The sequence below is a fragment of the Acipenser ruthenus genome, chromosome 15 (genome assembly GCF_902713425.1).
Source record: "Acipenser ruthenus chromosome 15, fAciRut3.2 maternal haplotype, whole genome shotgun sequence".
Taxonomy (NCBI): domain Eukaryota; kingdom Metazoa; phylum Chordata; class Actinopteri; order Acipenseriformes; family Acipenseridae; genus Acipenser; species Acipenser ruthenus.
Window position 1 is genome coordinate 6,271,863 of NC_081203.1, and position 22,200 is coordinate 6,294,062.

At 38.5% G+C, this 22,200-nt stretch overlaps 1 protein-coding gene across 1 annotated transcript; it reads left to right on the plus strand.

Annotated features, from left to right (window-relative positions):
* Positions 1–2,218: 2,218 nt before the first annotated feature.
* LOC131697480 (beta-1,3-galactosyltransferase 9-like) lies at positions 2,219–4,870 on the plus strand. Its single transcript, XM_058986596.1, has 2 exons — positions 2,219–2,331; positions 2,940–4,870. Exons 1-2 carry the CDS (start codon positions 2,326–2,328, stop codon positions 4,041–4,043), a joined length of 1,110 nt encoding a protein of 369 aa, XP_058842579.1. The 5' UTR covers positions 2,219–2,325; the 3' UTR covers positions 4,044–4,870.
* Positions 4,871–22,200: the final 17,330 nt, after the last annotated feature.

A 22,200-nucleotide genomic window follows, 5' to 3' on the forward strand; every position in this document is an offset into this window, starting at 1 on the left:
GTCATTTTCAAGTTGTTACTGTAGTTTCCCATTTTAATAAGCCCATGAAAATGCAGTAGTTTAAATATTTGTCTACTTATGTTTGCCTAAGTTTTTGTATGATTGAGTGTTTGAAGTTCTGGATTTAAAAAAAAAAAAAAAAAAAAAAAAAAAACCAAGGCAAAAAAAATAAATATATATTTATTCCAGAGAGGCAAGTTTTTTGTGAATTACAAATAATTAAAAAATGTAATACAGAACCCCAGAAAGTCAACTTGTACATCAGATGACAAGATATTTAATCAAATCAGAAAGCTAAAATTTAACTTGACACATAAAACATATTTTAGTTAATGATGGTGGTATTAAAATTGATACAAATGGTAATTGTTTTTCTGTGCAGTACAAGAACATCGTAACAAGATCAGCCTGGGGAAAACAAGGCACTGCTTGTGTGTGCTGCTTGTGTCTTAGGTTTCAGTGCTACTAGTTCACAATGTGTCTAATATACAGTGTATATCTATCTATCTGTCTATCATGAGTGGGTGGGTACACACAGAGAAAACAGACAGTAGTTTCCAAAACAAAGCAAGTTTTTATTCCAGCATTCAATAAGGCTTGCTCTTATACTGCAATGTCAGCTGCGTTATCGAGACGTGTCCATAAAGAAAGTAAACAGTTCAAACAAGATTTAAAACAAAACAAAACCACCAAAACAAAAATGCCGAAGTAAACCAACTCGACCAATAACCATGTCCAGTTGGTGAATAGGTCATTCCACCTGGGTTTTGGGTTTTCCTAGCTTGCTTGGCTGCTTCTTTAGGAAACCCTTCTCCTACCCTTAATCTGCAGTCCAGTCCTTTATGAATCCCAGCAGCGGACGGGCCGTTCCTCGTAGCCCCTGTAGAGAACAGGGAATTGCAGATGCAAAGGACCACAACGTTATCCGACACTGATTCCAGCTATTCTATTCCGGTCTTACTGTAGATAAACCCCAGAGGTTCTCAGGCAGGAAAACAAAACAAACAACCCACCAGACTGGCGGCACATGCTCCCTTTTACCAGCCAGGCATTTGGCTGTTACAGGCTACAGGTGTGGGCCAATTAAGGCCAATGATAGTCTAACAATAGTCAAACCATAATTGCCTACCTAACCACACCTGCAGCCTGTTGGCCCGTTAACTCCTTGACGTTATGGCAGGCATGTATGCTGCCCACAGGTCCATCTGATCATTACTGGCAACCTCTGTGGGCTCATACCAAGCCTGCCATGAACGACTCCTGGTGGTAAACTTGTGAGCTGGCTCACAATATATATATATATATATATATATAGAGAGAGAGAGAGAGAGAGAGAGAGAGAGAGAGAGGTTTAGCACTGTCAGGTTACACATGGGCCGCAGGAAGGTATTTTTGCTTCATTAAAATGTTTGTAACAATGTACACACCTGCAGTTTAAGCAGTTCATGGTTTTTCAAATATAAGCTTGATCAGGTGTTACTTAATAAGCTACAACAGAGCTTATGTATAACATATAGAAGCTATGTTCTTTTATGTTGTAGCTCGGGGAACCTGCTGCATATAGTAACAGGATGAGAAAGTGTGCACAGAAAGCTTCAAGGAGGGAGGATGCTTGTGTGCCTAAAGCTAACACTACATTAGGTAATGTAAACAAACGGGCAAGCCAACAACACCTGGCTTCTGGTGCACAATGACTAAACTAGGGAACATGTAATGCAGCAGAAATATACTTCTCCCCACTTAAAATCTAAAACAATATACATTTATTTAGTAGAACCAGCAATTATGTATGTTCTAATGATTTTAAGGCAAGAAAAAGGTGAATTATTAGCTTCATCATGAAGTTATTATTTTTTCCATAGCAACCTTGTTTTTGTTTTTCCTAAGGCTTCCTTTCACATAGCAGCAAAGCTTCACAGGTGGATCCCATTACCTGTTAAATAATGTATAACTGTTTCCATAGAATACCTGTAATATATTGCTGAGTTATTTCTTGTTATTGTTTTTTTATTTTTGAAGAGGAGTAGAAAAAACACCTTCCTATAAACTCTTATATTCCCGTCCTAACCAAAATGTCAAGCATTATGATTTAATGTGTCAAAAAGCTCTCCTTGTCTAAGACATCTGACCAGGGTATAAGATATTGAATTACACCTGTTCGCATCAGGTGACTAGGAAACTAAGGGTAGGTGTAGAGGGAACCTAATCTGTGGTCTACATTGCATTTTTTGTTCAGAATGTTCAGTACATTCTGCTCCATTAATACATGTTCATAATAGCACTGACCAAAAATTACAGCTCAACTGAATGTGATCCTATTTTACCATGCAAGTAAGTAGATTTTTCATTTACTATAATTTTCTCTCTTTGATCATTATAATGGGTTTCCTTGTAATGCATCCTCTCATGAACTGCTGGTGTCTATTCATAGCAAAACATGGACATGTTCTGGTATAACACTTTATGTAATCATGCTATTATCACCAGTTATTGCATTACCTTAACTCTAGCCTCAATCCTTTTAAGAGATGGTTATGTATGTTAATGTATTGTATTTAAAATGAGTATTACATAATTTGAGTGACTGCAGTAGGAAAATCCTATATATTCATATAAGACTGTTTTGACAAAGTTTGGTATTCATTACACTGTCTGTGACTGCTACAGTCCAGAAACAGTTCAGGAATATCCAACTATTTAAAACATACAAAAAACAGTACCTTAATACCTATTTATACTTTATATTTATACAAAGTTAGGTTTTCAATCCAGTGTAGATTTGCAGTATTTATGTATGTTATGCATGTTCCTAAACTTCAGTCTGATATGTAATCAAGTGCCAGAGAAGTGATTCATGTCTTCTGGAACTCTGTTTCTCTGTTCAAATGTGCAGAATTGCCATTGAATGAACACATACATTTCAAACCCTTCTGTTGCAGGTGACACTCTGCAGGCTGCGCACACACCAGTGGTGCTTCCTTCTCTTCAACGTCCTCCTCTTCCATGCCTTACTCTTTGGTGGAGATTTTGTGGAAGAATATCTTCTTCAGTCCTCCCCGGGCACATACACCGATGCTAAAGTGCTGGAGCTTCGTGAAAGAGCCAGAAAGCTGGACATGACCATTGTGAAGAACAGTGCTTCCAAATACTACACTATCAGCAGCCCTGATGTCTGCTCAGGCCAAGACATCTTTTTGTTATCGATGATCTTCAGTAAACCGGATAACGCATCCCGAAGGGATGAGATAAGGAAAACATGGGCCAACATCACCAATGTCAAGGGATTTTCAGTTCTCACTTTATTCGTTCTGGGCGCTTCTGATTCTAAAGCCACCCAAGCTACAGTCATGGATGAATCTGAAAGACATGGAGATATCATCCAAGGGAAATTCATTGATTCTTACAATAACCTACCCAACAAGACCATTCTAGCTATGCAGTGGACTGTGACCTTCTGTCCCATTGCCCGCTTTATTCTAAAAAGTGACGAGACTATGTTTGCCAACTATGTAAGCTTGGTGGAGTATTTACTGAGCTTAAGAAGACACCCTGAGGATCTCTACATCGGAAGGGTAATCCATCACGAAATGCCCAACAGGGACCCTCAAAGCAAAGATTTTGTACCAGTCAGACAGTACTCAGAAAAGTATTATCCCGATTACTGCACAGGTGCAGCCTTTGTTATTTCCCAAGATGTAGCCCGGAAGATATACGTAGCTTCCGCAGTGATGAAGATATCGGTTCCTCATGATGTATTTGTTGGAATCTGTGCTAAAAAAGCAGGCGTCACTCCAACTCACAGCTCCAGGTTCTCTGGGGAAAAGCACATCAGATACAATAACTGCTGCTATAAGTTTATCTTCACATCTTTGGAAATGAAACTTGAAGAGCTGTCAATGATATGGAAGGACATAAATGATGGGAAAAGCTGCACATTGTTTGAAACGTACTACGGGCTTGTTTCTTGCAAAGCATTAACCTACTTGGATAAGCTTTCTTTCTTTAGTACAGGCACTGTAAAGGAAGGGGTGGGTCAGCCATAAAATAAATATTTTAACTGAGACAATTCCTTTCATGAAATGAAGTATTTTATTTATTTTCAAATTGACACTTCCCCCCTCACTCACTTTCCACTTTCTGTGTGGTGCTGGCTGCTAGTGCTCCAATATTGAGTTATTTTAATGTTTACCTGACTTGGAGCTTGTCTGGAAAATTCTAAATGCCGGAACTGAACAGCCTTCCTCATTCTATTCAAAACATGTGACAATGTGACCTCTTTAAATTCTGTCACCTAGTCTCTCTGTCTTTGATAATTGTAAAGTACGTGGGGCTGGAAGCGTTGAAAGGTTACATCGTCTTGAAAATGTTACAGTTGGTAGAAAAAGTATAAAAGAGGTATGTTTCACTGAGAACAGAATCGCAATCTGTGCATGAAAAGTCAAAGCATCTGTATCTCAGAGTGCAAGTAGAAAATCATCAGCCACAACATTGTACACCTTTAAAGAATAGCACATGACCCAGTAGACATCTGCTGATTGGTCAGAAGCAACTGGTAAATGGAAGATGACAGCTGCAGAGGATTGTTGGCAATCGATGTTCACAATATAACAAACACTGAATTCTGGCAGGGATTCTAGAACAATGCAGAGTGAGTTATCTAGAAATTATTTTCACCCTGTAATGTGGTTTAAAGCAACTTCATATTGTTTATTATATTATAAATTGACAAATATGTAATATCCTTAAATATGTTGGAGACCGATGTACATTCCTTAGAGTACAGGCTTTAGAAAATATAATGTATTTGTATTTAATCTTGTGTTTTGAGAAATGTTTTGGTTTATAAACACTGTATGAAATGATTTGAACTGTGTGCTAATACATTTTATTAAAGATATTTTAAAAAAAAATGTAGCACAAAATTAATTCTCGCTTTAGGCAATGTTCTCGACCTTTTAAAGCATATTTGATAAATGGCACACAACTTTCTATAATAATACAAATACTAATACATCATTATAAATGAGCAGACTGAAATGTTATATTAGGCAGCTGCATTCATCATTTTTAAGTTAAACAATTATTTGTTTTCAATTTTAAGAAACAATTATTAATTATATCCATTGCTCTTGCATGAAAAAAAAAGCTTTTACTGTAATTGGAGACAGCGTTTACATGGACAAGTCATGACAGTTTTCCTCACAATGTTTTTGCAGTACTTTTCAGGAAATGCGTTGCTATGCTGTTCTGATCTGGGGGAAAATAGTCGTCCGTACCAATGCAGATTACTCAATTCATTGTTGTGTCGCGGACATTCCGAATTATCACGCATTACTTGTTTGTATCTGGTTACCTTTCCAACACGCACTCACGCACACACACACACATAAAAGTATATCAAATAAAACTTCTAAGTACAAGTTTTACTACTTAAAAAATAGATATGTGCAACATCTAAAAGTTGTATTTAATTAAAGTAGTCTATAAATGTATGTGGAAAATGTAGGAACACGGGGGGGGGAGGGGGGGGGTTACACTACGATACAATAAAAAAACGGTATGATCCTTAGGCCTATATGAATATAAGATTGAGAACAGGGGGGGGGGGGGGGTATGTAAAAATACATACGAGGTTCCTGAGCAGCTTCATGCACTGGCAGTTCTATAGGTTGAGTACCAGGCTGAGCATCCTAATGTTCCAGTACACATCTGCCGGTCCCTATACCCTGCCTCTGCTCCGAGAAGCCAGTGGCTGCTGGTCCCTATACCTTGCCTCTGCTCCGAGAAGCCAGTGGCTGCTGGTCCCTATACCTTGCCTCTGCTCCGAGAAGCCAGTGGCTGCTGGTGCCTATACCCTGCCTCTGCTCCGAGAAGCCAGTGGCTGCTGGTGCCTATACCCTGCCTCTGCTCCGAGAAGCCAGTGGCTGCTGGTCCCTATACCCTGCCTCTGCTCCGAGAAGCCAGTGGCTGCTGGTCCCTATACCTTGCCTCTGCTCCGAGAAGCCAGTGGCTGCTGGTCCCTATACCTTGCCTCTGCTCCGAGAAGCCAGTGGCTGCTGGTGCCTACCCTGCCTCTGCTCCGAGAAGCCAGTGGCTGCTGGTGCCTATACCCTGCCTCTGCTCCGAGAAGCCAGTGGCTGCTGGTCCCTATACCCTGCCTCTGCTCCGAGAAGGCAGTGGCTGCTGGTCCCTATACCTTGCCTCTGCTCCAAGAACACAGTGGCTCCTGGTCCCTATACCCTGCCTCTGCTTCGAGAAGACTCCTACGGTAGAAGTGCCGGGCGCAGAATCCGCTTAACACACACACACACACACTATAATGAAACGTGGATGTTATATTATAAACATTCAAAACAAACGTCTTTCATTAAAGCGTTAAGGTAAATTTATGTTGTTAACCATTATTTATTGCACAACATGCCAATTGATGCTAACAATTCATTCAGTTCTGTGCGGGGGAAGATGACGTGGAGCTCTGTTGTTCCTGGGACATCTTAAAAGAATTACAGAAAGAAAATAACTACTACGACTACGACTACTACTACTACTACTACTACTAATAATAATAATACAAGGGTAAAAGTTTGTTGTACTTAACAACTTTAATAATAGTCTATATAAGGGCTTTACAAAAGTTCTAGTCTGTGTCTCTGCGTGTGTGCGCGCGCGTGTTTGGTATGACTGCTGCAATCTCGTGAGACACAAACACGATTCCTGCTCCGGTTTACATGCGTTTTTACAGGTATTTTTATCGTGAGAAATCGATTGACCCTGCCCTTAAAGTCAAGCTGATCAAAAGACTTTCTTTTGCTGTTTCACAATGTATTTGCATAACAACGTCACACAATCATGACTGTATTATTATTATTATTATTATTATTATTATTATTATTATTATTATTATTATTATTATTATTTATTTCTTAGCAGACGCCCTTATCCAGGGCGACTTACGACTTGCACGCCAAATTTCTACGCACAATACGATTCCTTTCCTGCAAACCCATTGCATGGGACTGAAGGAGTTCTTCCCATACAAGACTTAATCTAGCCAGTGTTTGTCTGCGTCTTCTCCATCCATCAATTTTTGTCGCAAGTACGTTGTAAGTAGGCCTATGATTTTATATACCCTTATAACTAATTAGTAAATACACACACATTATGTATTTATTATATTAACAGCGCTTGTGTAAGTTTCCACATTTTCTGCATAATTAATTTTAATATTTTAACAAAGTACCTGTGTTTGAAACCAACACATCATGAGTTGTTTTTAATATATTTGTTCCACATTAACGCATATTTGTGATTAATGAACGCATAATCCTTTTGTTTAGCACATTAGCAGTTATGCAGTTGGCTAATACTAATATATATGGGTGTGTGAAAGGACATCAGTAGCCTAAGAAACATAAGAAAAGCAGTAATGTGAATTGGTGCGTGCTGTCAGTTTTTGTAAACATGCTACTTCTTCCATTTCTAGAACAACTAATTCTCAACAATAATAGTAATAACTATCATTATTTTCTTCTTCTTGGCAGCATGAACCGTTTTAACTGCAAGACGTTTGCATTCTAGACAGATGGGGGGTAACCTTCTCTTCATCTCTGCCTAGCGCGTAAAGCCTCATGTAAACCCCTATGCATTATTTGAACAATATCCTTTATCGCACAGCATCTCTTTTCAGCGCGTTTGGTGATATTTCAATAAACCCTCCCATTATTTTATTATTAATGAGGTCGTTTGCATTTGGACGACTAAATTCTCTCTCTAAAATAAACTCTCATGTAAACGTGGAAGCAGAACTGTCATGACCATAAAAGCACAAGAGATCTGTTGTCACGCGTTTCAGTTTTTGCTTGTAAACTGCCCCATAGTTTTATGGACATGTGTACTGGTGCTGTGTACCTATAATGAAATATATGCCAGATGTAAGGGGACTGCTGGTGTAAGATTTGTTTCAAATGCTTCCATGTAATATCCCACTTGGCAATTTTGTTTAGGGGATTGAAATGTTATGACACAGCAGCCATCTGTACAAGAGACATGGATTTCAAGATAAAGCCAAATTCTCATTCCCTTTTCCATATAGGGAACCATGCAGGGGTTGGCTTTGCATTCAAAATGTAATTATTAAGGAGGGCAAACAAGGAGGATTGAGATTTTCTTACTTTTGAAAAGAGAGTTTGAGAACTTAAAAGAAAAGGGCCATGTTTTATTTGATCCAGTGGTATAAATATGTGGTCTCCTCTGAGGCAAACCTCTGGATCTGTTTCTATTTTTATTTTTATTTTTATTTTTAAAATTTGGAATTGCCCATTGTTTTTTACCCCATTTATTCCACAATTTTAAGCCTGGCTCACCGCTGCAACCCCTGCACTGACTCAGGAGAGACGAAGACGAAGTCCTCCGAAACATGTGTCGTCAACCGTCCACTTCTTTTCACTCTGCAGGCCCGCCATGCAGCTACCTCAGAGCTACAGTGTCGGAGGACCACGCAGCTCAGGGCTGCTTACAGGCAGGCCCGCAGGCGCCCGCCAGTCTACAGGGGTCGCTGGTACGCAGTGAGCCGAGGACACCCTGGCTGACCTAAGCCCTCCCCACCCCGGGCGGCACTCAGCCAATTGTGCACCACTTCCTGGGAACAGTGGCATAGCCTGGACTCGAACTGGCGACCTCCAGGCTATAGGGCGCATCCTGCACTCTACGCGGAGTGCCTTTACTGGATGCGCCACTCGGGAGCCCCGTCTGTTTCTATTTCTAATGTAAAACTACATGGTGCTTTACACAGTAATGTCACGGATAGGTACTAGTTAGAGTTGCCATATGATGTGCTCCATGTTTTATCATAACTTCCACTCTAGGCCACAGGAGGGTGCTGTGTGCCCCTAATTTACATAAAGTTGTAGTGTTAACCAGCATCTGACTGACAGGTTAGTGGTGTCCACCTAGGACAACACTGTCAATCTTGCACACCTTTATTGTACCAGCATGAACAGTGCTGCTGCAGCTTTGAGAGCTTATTGCAGGGAAATGAAAATTGCATTGAACAGCATATGGATCAGATATTAATTCACTTCAGATATTAAAACGTATATAGCTGTCTGTATGTATGGCTCTTTACCACAAGTTATATAAAGCATCATCATCTGTTTGTCAACCATCCGACTGTCTGTCTGTTTTGCATATAACTTGAGAACCTCTTATTATGCAATGATGAAACTTGCTGAGGCTGTCTGTCTGGCCGTCTGATTGTTTTTTATTGTCATAGTGATCTACTTTTCTATATTGCTAATAATATTAAATTTACAGCTGTGACGGGGAATGAATGTCACTGGCAGTCTTGTTTCAAACACTGTGAAGAAGGCACAGACCTGTACCCTATGCAGCGCCAGCCTATTCAAGAGAAATATCATTCCAGCTGGTTCTTCTCAATGCAGCGTTTTAATCGAGGGACACATGTTTGGTCTCTAAGGACACAATTTACCAGGAAATGGCTGAAGTGAATCTCACGGCCTGCTTCAATGGGACACGACCCATTCCCAGAAAAGGGTAGAGTATCTATAATTGTGTTTTCAGAGTATTGAAATAGCAGGAAAGAGATGGGAAGTTAAATCATTTTCCCACTTGGGCAAAGAGTGGTTTCTCTGGCAGGCTTCATGCAAGCATTTACCACTGTTTACAACTAAATATCCTGCTTGAGAAACGTGACCCTCTGGAGAACCTGTGCTCTTAACGACCCTGCATGAGATCTGTGTAACAGGCACTCAACTTCAGGTCTAGAAGATGCACTGCGGGTTTGTTTAATCCTTGCCAGGTGACGTAATACTAATGTGTGCTTCCCGCACTTTGGGAAAGCAGCCAGCTCGAATGATTTGGTTTGATCTCTTTGCCAGGCTTCGTAATAGTCTGGACCCTTTCCTGCTCACCTTATTTCTTCCTGGGGACTTTACATCATCCCACACTCTAGTTAAATGAAATGTCTGAGACCCAAAAATAAAAATTCCACGTTCACTGGCAAATTGGCACTTTTTAGGGCCTGTACCTGATATCAATCTGGGCCACTGCTTGCCCTTATAACAGCCTTGATACGACACGCCATCGACATCACAAGGTGCTGGAAGGTTTCCAGAGGGATGTTATTCCATTCAGACATTAATATTTCAAGCATTCGGATGGACAGAGGATTGTGATGATGAATGCATTGTTCAAGTTCACCCCAAACATGTTTAATTGGGCAACTTTGCTCATTTTAAGGCAATTTTTCCAACTAGGACTCACATTTAAAAAAGTAGGAAAAATGGCCAGAAAATTAGCAAAACTGCCTACATAGGATTCAATACACAAGTAAAAAATAAGAATGTGGCAGCAGACAAGCTAATTTCTGCAAAGATACCCCATGGTAGTTCCAATAAAGGGAAAACAACTTCCACAGTAAATATTTCATTTGTGGCCATCACTTTTAGGCAAAATTTCCTTTTTATAGATCCTTGTCCTTTCTGGCTCAGTCGCTTGTACAGACTGGATAAATACAAGGTCTGACACTGTGAAACACACTCTCTAATAATCACGTCTTGAAACTAGGACAATGACTCGTATCAAGAGGGCATCCAAGTATAAAACAAGGAAGCCGGTTTGTGATCAAGTATCAAGTTAGGGACAAATAGCTTCCCTGGCTTCACATGGATACAATATCACTAAAATTTAAGACATGAAACTGCATTTGTTTTACTGCCCGTCTACCAAACAAAGCAAACGGCATCAAGAAGCACATCATGAATACATGCTGCAGGCACCAGTGGCTATCAAAGGGTTTCCCCAACCATTTAACACAGAATCAATAGAGGTCATCTCTGTAATGTAGGCTGATAGCTTGGGCTACCTATCAGGTGTGTAGACAGAGCTAACCCAGATGTATTGTTCTGTGGTACAGTCTAACCCTGATCAAAACGTATTGTGTTTCTGATTTCACATACAGTACGCAGCGTCAGACAATAAGTCTGGAACACCTGCCTTTATACTTTCAATACGGTGTCATGACATAACTTACTGGATGCGGCAACACATTAAAACATTTACCACAGTAAAACTGTAGTAAAGAATACAGTAGTGAAAGCATGGTAAAGCATTCTGAAGCACTAAGAGGTATGGTAAAGTATATGAAAAACAAAGCAAACCATGGTAAACTATAGTAAATACATGGTATAACTACCATGAACATTTACTGTGGTAAGCATTTAAAGGGAAGTCTGCAAGGTTTTTACATTGTTTAAGAGGGATGTGTGTCCAGGAACTGCACAACAATAGCCCTTTATCAAAGTCTACTGGTTTTCCCATTGTAATTGGAACTGACTTGCAACAGAGAAATACAACGTTTCTACATTACAGACTGTGTGTCAGGGATGTTACTGGAGTTTCTATTAAATCCTTAATATCTGCACATGAGCTGCATTCCCTGTAAGAATGAACTGCTCAAGGGGTTTATTAGACATGATCAATGTGTCTCCAGGAGGTATTCCCTTCCTCTCTCTACCATCCATCTTCTGACCTTAACACCGCTCCTGTAAGGAAACAGCTATGTGTGAATGATTAGAGCTGTAGATTTTCAAATCAGTTATCTAGTCTGGAATACATTTTCCAGTTGGTTGAGAGGCCTGGGTCTATGAGGGTTTGGTATTATTTTGAATTATATAACAGTGGCTGGAAAAATGATTCCCTAAAAAATAATCTCAGAAAACCTGCTTGAGACCTCATCCCCAGAAGCAGGAAGTAATATCCCTAAGCACCAAAAGAAGAACAGAATGGAAAAAGGAACTTATTTTAAGAAACTATTTCCTCCCAGTGGAAGAAAAACAAAGCCAGGTGGACCATTACTGCCAAGAAAATGTCTGTAATGCTTAATTGAAAATGAGTACTTTTGCATATGAACCATAGTGCTAGTTTGTGAATGTTTTCTGCTGGAAATGTTTGGTAAACGTTGCACTAATCTTGTTCTTTAGGAGTGACATGCATTTTATATACATTTTAAAGAACATTTACCCAAACCTGCTTGTGCTTCAGTTTTCAGACTAGTGTTAATACCCTTGCACTAAAAAAATATCTTTGAACATGCTGTAAATATTACTGAAAAATGTTCATTTAATTACATTTGTGGGACATGTGAATTAGAGCCAAATGGATTATTCTCAATTAATTTACCATTGATAGTTAAAAAATATTAATTTTTCTAAATACCCCACGCTACCCATTTGTAATTTCCATTTCCACATAATGAAATTTGCAGAATAAAGCAAGTTTCTTGACAAAGTTCCTTAGGGACCGAGACAGTATGAATATCCGTATCAGTCATGTTTGTTTCTTGTTATCAGTAACTGAAGCAGCTGATACCGATTCACTTCTTATGCAATAGTGACCTCATCTGAAACTATTGTCACTTTTTAGACTTTCAAAAGGATAATAATTTAGAACATAATTACTTGAAATGACTTATTTTCCAAATGACAATAATGCATATGCAAATATAAAGAAAACTGGTGTAGCGTTTAAAGATTCATTAAGCAAGTAGTTGTTACCTCAAACTGATCTTAGCAACAAACTTGACTGCATCTTGAGTTACATCAGTGGTGTGAGAAGAGCCAGGAAAGACAGAGACAGTACTGTACCTTAACAGTGCAGTCACAGAGGCCTTATTGTTACCATTCTTTAACTGAAGAGGAAGACACAATGGACAGCCAGCAATTGAGGTAAGATGTTTGTTTACTAGTTATATCATACTGTATGGATTTCCATTGCTGGTAACTGACACATTCTTAGGACTTGTATTTGTTAATACTGTAGAGGGCTATTACATCAGCAGCCAAAAATAAAATAAAAACCTAGCTGAATTACGGCTTTGTTGAATATAATAATAATAATAATAATAATAATAATAATAATAATAATAATAATAATAATAATAATAATAATTTGGTCTATAAATATTTTTTACTATTTCCACTTTGTGTGGTCTATTATGTTTGTTGAATATACAGTAAAATAACATTGAGGTAAAACTGTAAGACAAATGTTTTGGTGTTATGAGTTTGTAATGCACTGGTAGTTTTTATATATCCTTCCAAATTCATAAAAACACGAATAGAAAATGCATGTGTGGCTATTTCCAAGAGATATGCCTTGAATGTATATGGACTGTATAATGACCTACAGCCAGCGTTCCGGATAAGGGTTTGGGTCTGGGAGTATTTTCAGGGTGTAAAATGCAACATTGCCTTGAAGTCACAAGTAATCTCGATGAATGCTGTACAATCTTTAATCTTCCATTTTAACTGCAATGTTACTTTGAACTCCTGTACAGCCACACGTGTGTTCTACAAGGTTCTTTATCGGTTCAGCGCATCTTTTTGAGGTATCATACTGACTCTGAAAATTAATTATTAATTATTTTAACATTAAATTCTTAAACTCAGTGAACATGTTAAAACATTAATATAAAATAAGGACATGCATACATTATAAAACTGTGTTTAATATTATAGGCACATTTTTTTAGAGACTGCCTTTGACGATGGTTCCAGTTGGATTTGTAACTGGACTGGGGTGTTTATGCTTCAACCTGGGTAGCTTGGAATTTTTCTTATTCTTACTCTGATTGGCTGCAAAGACGACAGGGCTAGCCAGAGATTGGATAATGGGCGCGTTAAGTAACTGAGCGGCTCAGAGCGATACTTTTTCCGCTCACTCTGATCACGGATGAAATCTGCTCTGCAGCGCTCTCAGCTGCTCAGAGGGAATGGAACTGAGCATGCCGTTGAGTGGGTTCTTTCACCGAGCTGCTCTGAGTGGCTCACTTACTTAACGCGTCCAATGTTTGTTGGGTTGGTTTTTCTTGCGTACAGTTTCCTAGTAACTGAAGACACTGTATTCTGGGAGATGTAGTTGTTAGTGGAAGTTTTAGAGCTGCAGACAAGCTGTGCAGCAAAATTGCTCTGCTTATTTTTATGCATGCAATTTAAATTGAGTGTGTATTTCTGATTTTTTTATGTGTAAAAACGGCAGGTACGCAGCTTATCTGGACCGCCGCATACAGCTTTGGCAAAAGGTTTTGCGTCACCTAGAATTTTACAATAAAAGCAACATTGAGTCTTCCAGAAACATTCCCCAACTCTTATGACCTAATGAAGCTCCATAACATCTTGCAAATAACTTGTTTCATGTATTATTTAGAAAGAAAATTAGTCCCTCTAAAAATACGCTGTCACTTTGACAGATCGCTGACATCCGATACTCCTTTGTCCTTCACCGTGTTCAAGTTTCAATGGCCAGGTTGATGTAGGCACCTGGATTTTTTAATCAAGACAAATTTCATAAGGTTTCCAATTCCATATACTTGTATGGTTCTTACAAACCTTTGAGAATGCCTTCTTATATTTAATCTAAATAGTAGACTATAGAGCTAGTTTTGACCATTATATATGAATTCTATAATAATGTACCCCAGTACCAGATTCATTTTTATATAATCACATCTAGGATCAGTTGAGCTATAAGTTGATTTATAAAAATAAAAATGAAAATTAAAGAAAGAAGAAAATAATAAAGAAAATACAATTTTTGATTTGTGAAGTTGGCTGTATTTGGACTATATGCAATGTTTAAGCAAACAATTTTAAATATGCTTTAATATCACACTGCATATATACAGTATATATATGTATATATATATATATATTTTTTTACATTTTGTGTGTCCAATTATTATTTTACCCCCAATTTTCTCCCAATTTGGAATGCCCAATCACTTTTCCCCTCACTGAAGCAATTCCCCATGCAGCTCAGGAGACCTGAAGGTTCAGTGGGCGTCCTCCGATCCCACGACTGAGCCAGCTTTTTCACCCAGGAACTCGAGAGAGAATGTCAGCGAGTGATCAACCTCTGGAAGACAAAGGCCAGCCCTACAGGTGTCCGCCTTTGAGCTCACTGAGGGCCTGGTCAGCAGGGTTCGCTGTAGCGCGATCAGGAGAAACAGTCCCTGCCAGTTTTGCCTCCCTAACCCATGGGAGCGCTAGAGCCAATGCAACGCTCTCTTCAGAATTCCCAGAAAAGACCGGCCTACTTCACACGGCAAGGACGTGGACCTGCGCTGTATGACACCCTGCGTACCACGTGGCTGCGCTTCTACCAAGTGAGACACTCAGGGACCCCCGCATATATCATATTTATGGGGAAGCATCTTTTTGCTGGAAGCAAATTTTGATGTTTCACCGTTAAAGTTGTTTCTTTGGTTAACTGTATAATTATGCTCACTATTTATAATTAACTTGAAAAATCTTTCCTACCTTTAGAAATGACACATTAAGACAAATTACAACATTACAATATTCCCTTATTTTTATATGATGACAAATACAGATTTTTTTTTAACTGATTTGTTCTGCAGACTGGAAGAGAGGGAGAGATGACATCCAAGAGGGTTTATATGCTAGAACAGCAACACAGAAGAAACAGAGTGGTTCTACAAAACCTCCTTGACAAGGCGTGCTTATATGAGAGAGATGATGATAGGGCAAGTATGTTTTATATTCATGGGCAGATATAGATTGTGGCCAACCTTTTCTGGAATTGTATATTATTTCAAAGATTCCAAGTCACAATTGCAGACACCAACAGGCAAAATATCAACAAATGTCCAACCCAGTCATGCTTCATTGGTAGTCAAATAATAAAAGGAGTTATACCAATGAACCTGTGAGACAAATCAGTCTCCAAAAAAAGCTTTAATGTGGATCTGTCTTTCTTTCCTTCCTAAGTTATTTTCATGTCTTTCTCTAAATCTTCTCGTACCTGGCTTTGAGCTTGGCCGGAGAATCCTAAGTGCCAGGGTTGAGCAGCTTTCCTCATCCTGTACAAATCATGTGACAATGTGACTTTGCAACGTTGCCAGCCCCACCTACTCTCTCTGTCTGTACTGTATATGTCGTGTAACTACACATCATTATTGAGAACACCATGAAAGGGAAGCGTAAAGGTAAAAAATAGAAAATAAAATCACTTTGAAATCTACTTATTATTTATCATACAGAGGATTCCCTATTAATTACTTATTTGTTTTATGCCATGACCCTATATTTTGTTTAGAAGAAGAAACAAAAAGTAAAGGAGGAAGATCGGTCTCTCTCACCCCTCCCCACTGCATCACTGAGCAACATCGGAACCTCTGGGAACAGCATGGCAACTAAACCAGTGAGTCAGCACCATGTACTGATCACCATCAGCTCTTCTTTTAGAAGTAATGAATATTTCCTATGTGCAAACAGAACTGGTGCAGTAGTGCTGCTTAAACTTGGACGATCTGTTTTGAAATTTTAAGTATTTACATTGTGTGTAGCGTTGAATGATGATTGGGGATGATGGTGATTGTCATTTTAAAAGGACATCATTAAAAGCTCTTTAATTTAGGAACAGAACCTCTCAAGTTTGGCTAAACATTTCTTTGGCACAACAACAGAAACTAATTATACAGCAAGCCTCACTTGAGGCGAAGTTGTTTTTGTAATATAAACACACAAAGCAAGTTACTGTCGATGTGCTTGGTGATATTTAAAAGCATACACACATTGTGTTTTTTTCTGGAGGAATTGCAGATAGTGGGATATGGAGAGAAAACAGGAAGGTGGAAATGGAAAAGTGTCTGACTCCTTAGGCCCTAAAGGGCGTTTTTGACTGAGTAACTATTTTAGTGATTTAATCTGTTTTTGAACCTGACATGCCTCAGTAGTTGCTTGGACAGCCCAAATAATCTAGACTCAGAGTTGATGTGGCTTAATATAATATCTGAGGGGCTAGGTTCTCCCCTGAATTAAACAAGGCAACACTAGGCCTAAAGGCTTGTTTCTACTTTTTTGTTATGTTCTGAGGTTTCCTGTGCATTATGAATGTACTTCAATGTTATTATTTGCATTCATTGTAGACTATATATCACCCAAAATACGGCACACTGGGTAGAAGCCAGAGGCCAGTGCGTCTCCACCCTATTACAAAGGACAGCATATTCGCCAGCAGTGGGAGTGGAGAGGGCTTGTTTTTACTTGAGGATCTAAGAGCTTTTGAGATTCATCAGGTACCTTCCTGTGATCCACTTATATTATTAACCTTTTATCGTTAAAGTGATTATAGCTTAAACAATCGTTTTAATCTCACCTGCCGTGTACTTTCAATGTAACGTAATATGTCTCAAGTGTGGTTTTGAAAGACACACATATTAAACATGTTTTTCTATTTTAAAACATGATATCTGGTACACGCTAGGTTAAAGAAATCTCTGTTTGAAAGCTGTTGCATTTTCTTGGTTTCTATCCTGTCATTAACCAACCAGCTGCTTCCCTTGAAATTGACTGACATGGTTTATCTAGTAACATGCTTTGGCTCCAAAGTCACTGCTGAGGTGACACAGTACATACATACCCTCTCCAAAACTCCCCAGCAAACAAAGACTCTAGCTCAGCTTGATTGTTCCTCAATTAATCAATTAAGCTCCAGCCACATTCTGCACAAGATTTTGGCAGGGATGGAATTAACCCCACCCCTGCCAAATTTAAATACAAAAATAATAAAACACACAATTTACAGGGGCAGGGCTTCCACCCCGCCACAGACATGTAAACTGAGATCTTTCATTAATCTAATGTAGTACCAGATATCATGTTTTGGAATAAAAATGCATGTTTATTTTAAAACTGCATGTATGAGACCTACATTGCTAATGGAAGTGCAGAACAGGTAAGATTCATGAGATTAATCTGCTAGCTACAAACAGTTTAAATTGTGAACAGTAGTTTCAAAGTTGTAATTCATGCTGATTTTTTCTTTACAGTTGGACAAAGCAGCCATGCAGAACATATTTGGAGACAGAGGGGTGACCAGCGACCCATATCTGCCAACTATTAGAGAGAAGCGCTCCCCACTGAACCCTGAGACAATGAAATACAACATCAGGCACTCCTCACCCTATCTCTCCAGAGTGATTCACAAGCCAGAGTCCTCCACTGACTCACAGCGATCTTCACAATACAAAACTCCAAACTTGGATTCTGTAAGTCTGTGAAGAACCAGATTGTGATTTCTAAACCTGGCACAAATTTTAAAAAATAACATAGAATTGAGTAAAAAAACAAGGGTATGAAAAATGTCCAAAGCCACAATTTCATACCCCTGTCGTTCTTAAACACCAGTCACTTTTTCGACTAGCCATAACAGTTTTTCAATGTCTTTTTCATCCTTAACAAAGGTCTTCTTTTATGAAAATGGAATGAACCAAAACACAATGTTAAAAGATATTTCAGAAAAGTAATCTGAATTTAAATAAATACTAAAGCACTGCAATAAGTAAGTACATTGTGCAGATGGTATTTTTGCAATAGCTGATCGCTTTCAAGATGTACATGTTAAGAAAAGGAAACTTACTTAGGAGCCAAGGTTTTTTTTTTCTTTCTTATAAATATTGAGAAAACAAGTGTGGCCTCGAAATAACTTTACTAACTTTTCTTAAATATTTTAACAGCTGCCGTAACTCAGTCAGTACAGTGTGGGGCTACCAACTGAGCAACATCTTGAGAGCATTTAGCTATTTCAAAAATCTGAACACTACTACTTCAGGATTTATTTAAACGCAGTACTGAAAGACCAGAACAAACATCTTGCAGGTGGCGAAACCATGTTTTCCACAGGAGAGCCGGAAAGGCCTGAGACCATCCAAGCAATCCAATGTAACAATGACAATGTTATACCTCGGACGAGGGATCTGCACAGACTCCAAGGAGGAACTGAAAGTGTTCCAGCAGACCTGTGGAGGCGAGAACATGTGTGTCTATAAAGGATACCTTCACTCAGGAGGTATGCTGTCTTGAGAGTCAATGTTTTGAACATGGGTATCAGCTGCTCTCCATATGCCAGCCATTCATCATTACTGGTGATGATTTGATCCCTTCGCATTTTATATAAAACTGATGTGCCAAAGATTGAAAGCCATAGAATTCTAATATTTATACATCATGATTAATGTCCAGTACCTGTGTGTCATCCCGTGCATAGAACATATTTTTCTAAAATGTAAAAACAGCTTTGTTAGATTTAATAGTATTCCTGAGTATAATGATGTTTTTTGTGATTTTTAATATGTTATTACATTGTATTAACTTATAGGAGATCCTTATATTGATACCCTTATACTGATTGACGCTAACAGCCATTTGGGTTTCTTTTGCATCAGATAGTTTGTATACAAATACAGTATTTGGTGTTGTAAGATTATTTTGACACAAGGTCAGAGAAACTAGAAAACCACTCTGTACTCTTGTGGGGTGGGTCTGTATCGTGCAGCTTGCTGTCAGAAATTGGTGACTTGATTTTCAGTTTTTCTGGTGTTTTGCAGAACAATTCCGATTTGTTTCAAAGCGACATTTTGGCTTCCCGTTCAGTGCTACCTTCTTTATCAATGGCCTCATGGCCACCCGAATGAGCTCCTGCTGTGAATACAGGTACAGCATTGGCTTCCAGCAGGGCAAACACAGCTGCTTTCGGGTGACTCAGCTTAGCGGAGGGACACCTTGTTACAGGTAGGAAACCTTGTGCTCTGGTCACAGCAAATACACTGATCCTGACAACTGAGGAAAATCCAGATACTCTAGCTGTGTTCAGTTTGTCTGTAGATACTCCTGGCCCCGTTTTCAGTGGACGGATTGGTAACCTGCATTAATTGTGCCGTGGTGGACAGGGAACAAGAGATCCATTCAAGCACCTTTCATTTTTAGTTTTATAACCTTTAGCATTGGGTTTCTCTTTCCAGAACAGACTTTGCACTGAACAGAAACGAGACCCTACCACTGCAGTATTTCTACCTCTATCTTACATTCTCATCACTTTGTAATAAACAGTATGGGTGCATGCAGCAGTATTGCTAGATATAAGAAGCATGGTTTATTTTCATAGGTGCGCCCTGGTTCAGAACATGAAAATCAAAGGGAACACATGGAAAACAGAAGCAGGGAAACAAGATCCTGTTGGTTCTGTTTCTTCTGGGGCAAGTCCAGAAAAAGGTGAACCCTTCTTTTTTATTAACGGAATGGACCATCAAACTGTATTCTTTGCTACCTACCCAAGATTGTAGCTTATTACACACATAAAGTACAATGCATGTAAAGTACTGTACATACACATGTATTTATCTGTCCTGGGAAATGGAATTCTATCAGGGGAATACTAATTCTATCAAAATTAATATTACAAACATTTTAATTCATTAACTGAACTTCAAATTTCTAAAAAAATATTTCCCGGCTAAAAGGTTAGTTGGAATGGGTCAACAGCTTGTTCTAATAATATGAAAAGACATTCAAATGAATACTCTTTAACAGACTGCAATGACAATACCAGAACCACAGCAAGCGAGGAAAAGCACAACATATTTGAAAATGCTGACGATAAGCATGACAGCGCTCAAGAAATTTCAAATGACAAATATTCCACAGACACTGACTTCACTGGTACCGGTATGTAATCCCATGGTATCTTATTACATTCTTTCATAATTTAAAATGAAGAACATACATTGTAGTTCAACATTGCCTTATAAAGTAAACCCTTCATTGTGTAAACATTTTGAATTTATGAAAAACTATAGCTTCAATACTGTGGGGTTAATATAACATTCTGAATAGGTTACATGTAAAAAAAAAAAAAGAAAAAAGAAACTGCCTATGAACTGTCTTGCTACTGTGATTATAAGCGATATATATATATATATATATATATATATATATATATATATAGATCAAAGTAAAAGGCTATACGTACATTTTGTTTTGCTAATAGAGAAGCAGGCACTTATCTGCAAATAAACAAGCAGAAACTTGGGGAATAGGCAAGTGCATGTGTTTATATTTGGGATAATACTGTCATATTTTTTTAACCATTTGTCATAAAAAGCCAGACATTACTTTGTGAAAAAGAATATTATGTGTTGCCTCACACCTCCCTGCGTGTTTTGTCCTGTATATTACAGATTGTTTGATGCCCTTCTTTATCTCTGCTCTAGGTGAAAATGAATCATGTGTGTCATCCACAATGTTTTTGCCGAAAAATATAACCGAGAAACAGGAACAAACGTTACTGATGTTAAATAAAAACCATCGACGCAGAACACTGAATGGATCAACAGATAGTGAAGAAGACTCGCGTTGCCTTTTGGAGCAAGACAGCTGCCACAGACAAAAGAAAGAACAACACAGAAACAGAAGGGATGAGCCCAGTGGTGAGGACACTGACGGTTTGGATGAGGACTGTACTGTCAGGAAAACACAGAGAAAGAATCTGACTTTGAAACCTTTGACAACACATTCTCAAAAGCAACACAAAAAAAACCCAGAGTTCAAAAATAATAATGCTTTGGGCACCCAACACCGAAAACACTTGAGAAAACAGAAGCGCTTAAAAGAGCATAAGAGAAAAGACAAAAAGATTGAAAATGATATCCAAATAAATGGTGAGCGCTGTATTGTTTCACTGACATACTCCAGATTGCTTAGCCGTATTCATTTACCTGAAGAAGTTAAACTTAATGAGTGCAAAAACCTACTGCCTGTAATCTTACAGTATGTTCTATCCATTTTATGCCATGAAAGAATACAAGATTCTAGTCCAGTTTACTTAAAAGCTATGATATTATTCTATTATGTATTATAGTTAATTCTTCAGTGATTTCCCTTGTTATATATGTATAATAATCTTTTAATTTACTATACTTCTCTGCTTTAAACCAAAGGTTTAAATCCATTTTCTAGCACAAGCAGTATTATCACTGGTCCCACTTTTCAGCTGTTGAAAATCTTGTATTTCTTTGCTTGTTTTTCCTTCTTTATTTGGAATATACAAACTTTTCAAAGACAACACTGTAGTGCTTATTGGCTGTATACCACAGTAAACATTCACAAGACATTTCACACAACTAGCACACTATTACCCTTTTGCAGATTGATACAAATGTACCCGTATTTTATGTTGTCTAAATAAGAACAGGAAACAGAAGCAGAAACCAGGAAAGAAAATAAAGAGCACCCTTCAAAAGATGTATTATGGGATGTAAAACAAAATAGCAAGGGTAACGATGAGGAAAGGGAACAGAAGAGGGAGCTGAAGATTGGATACGAC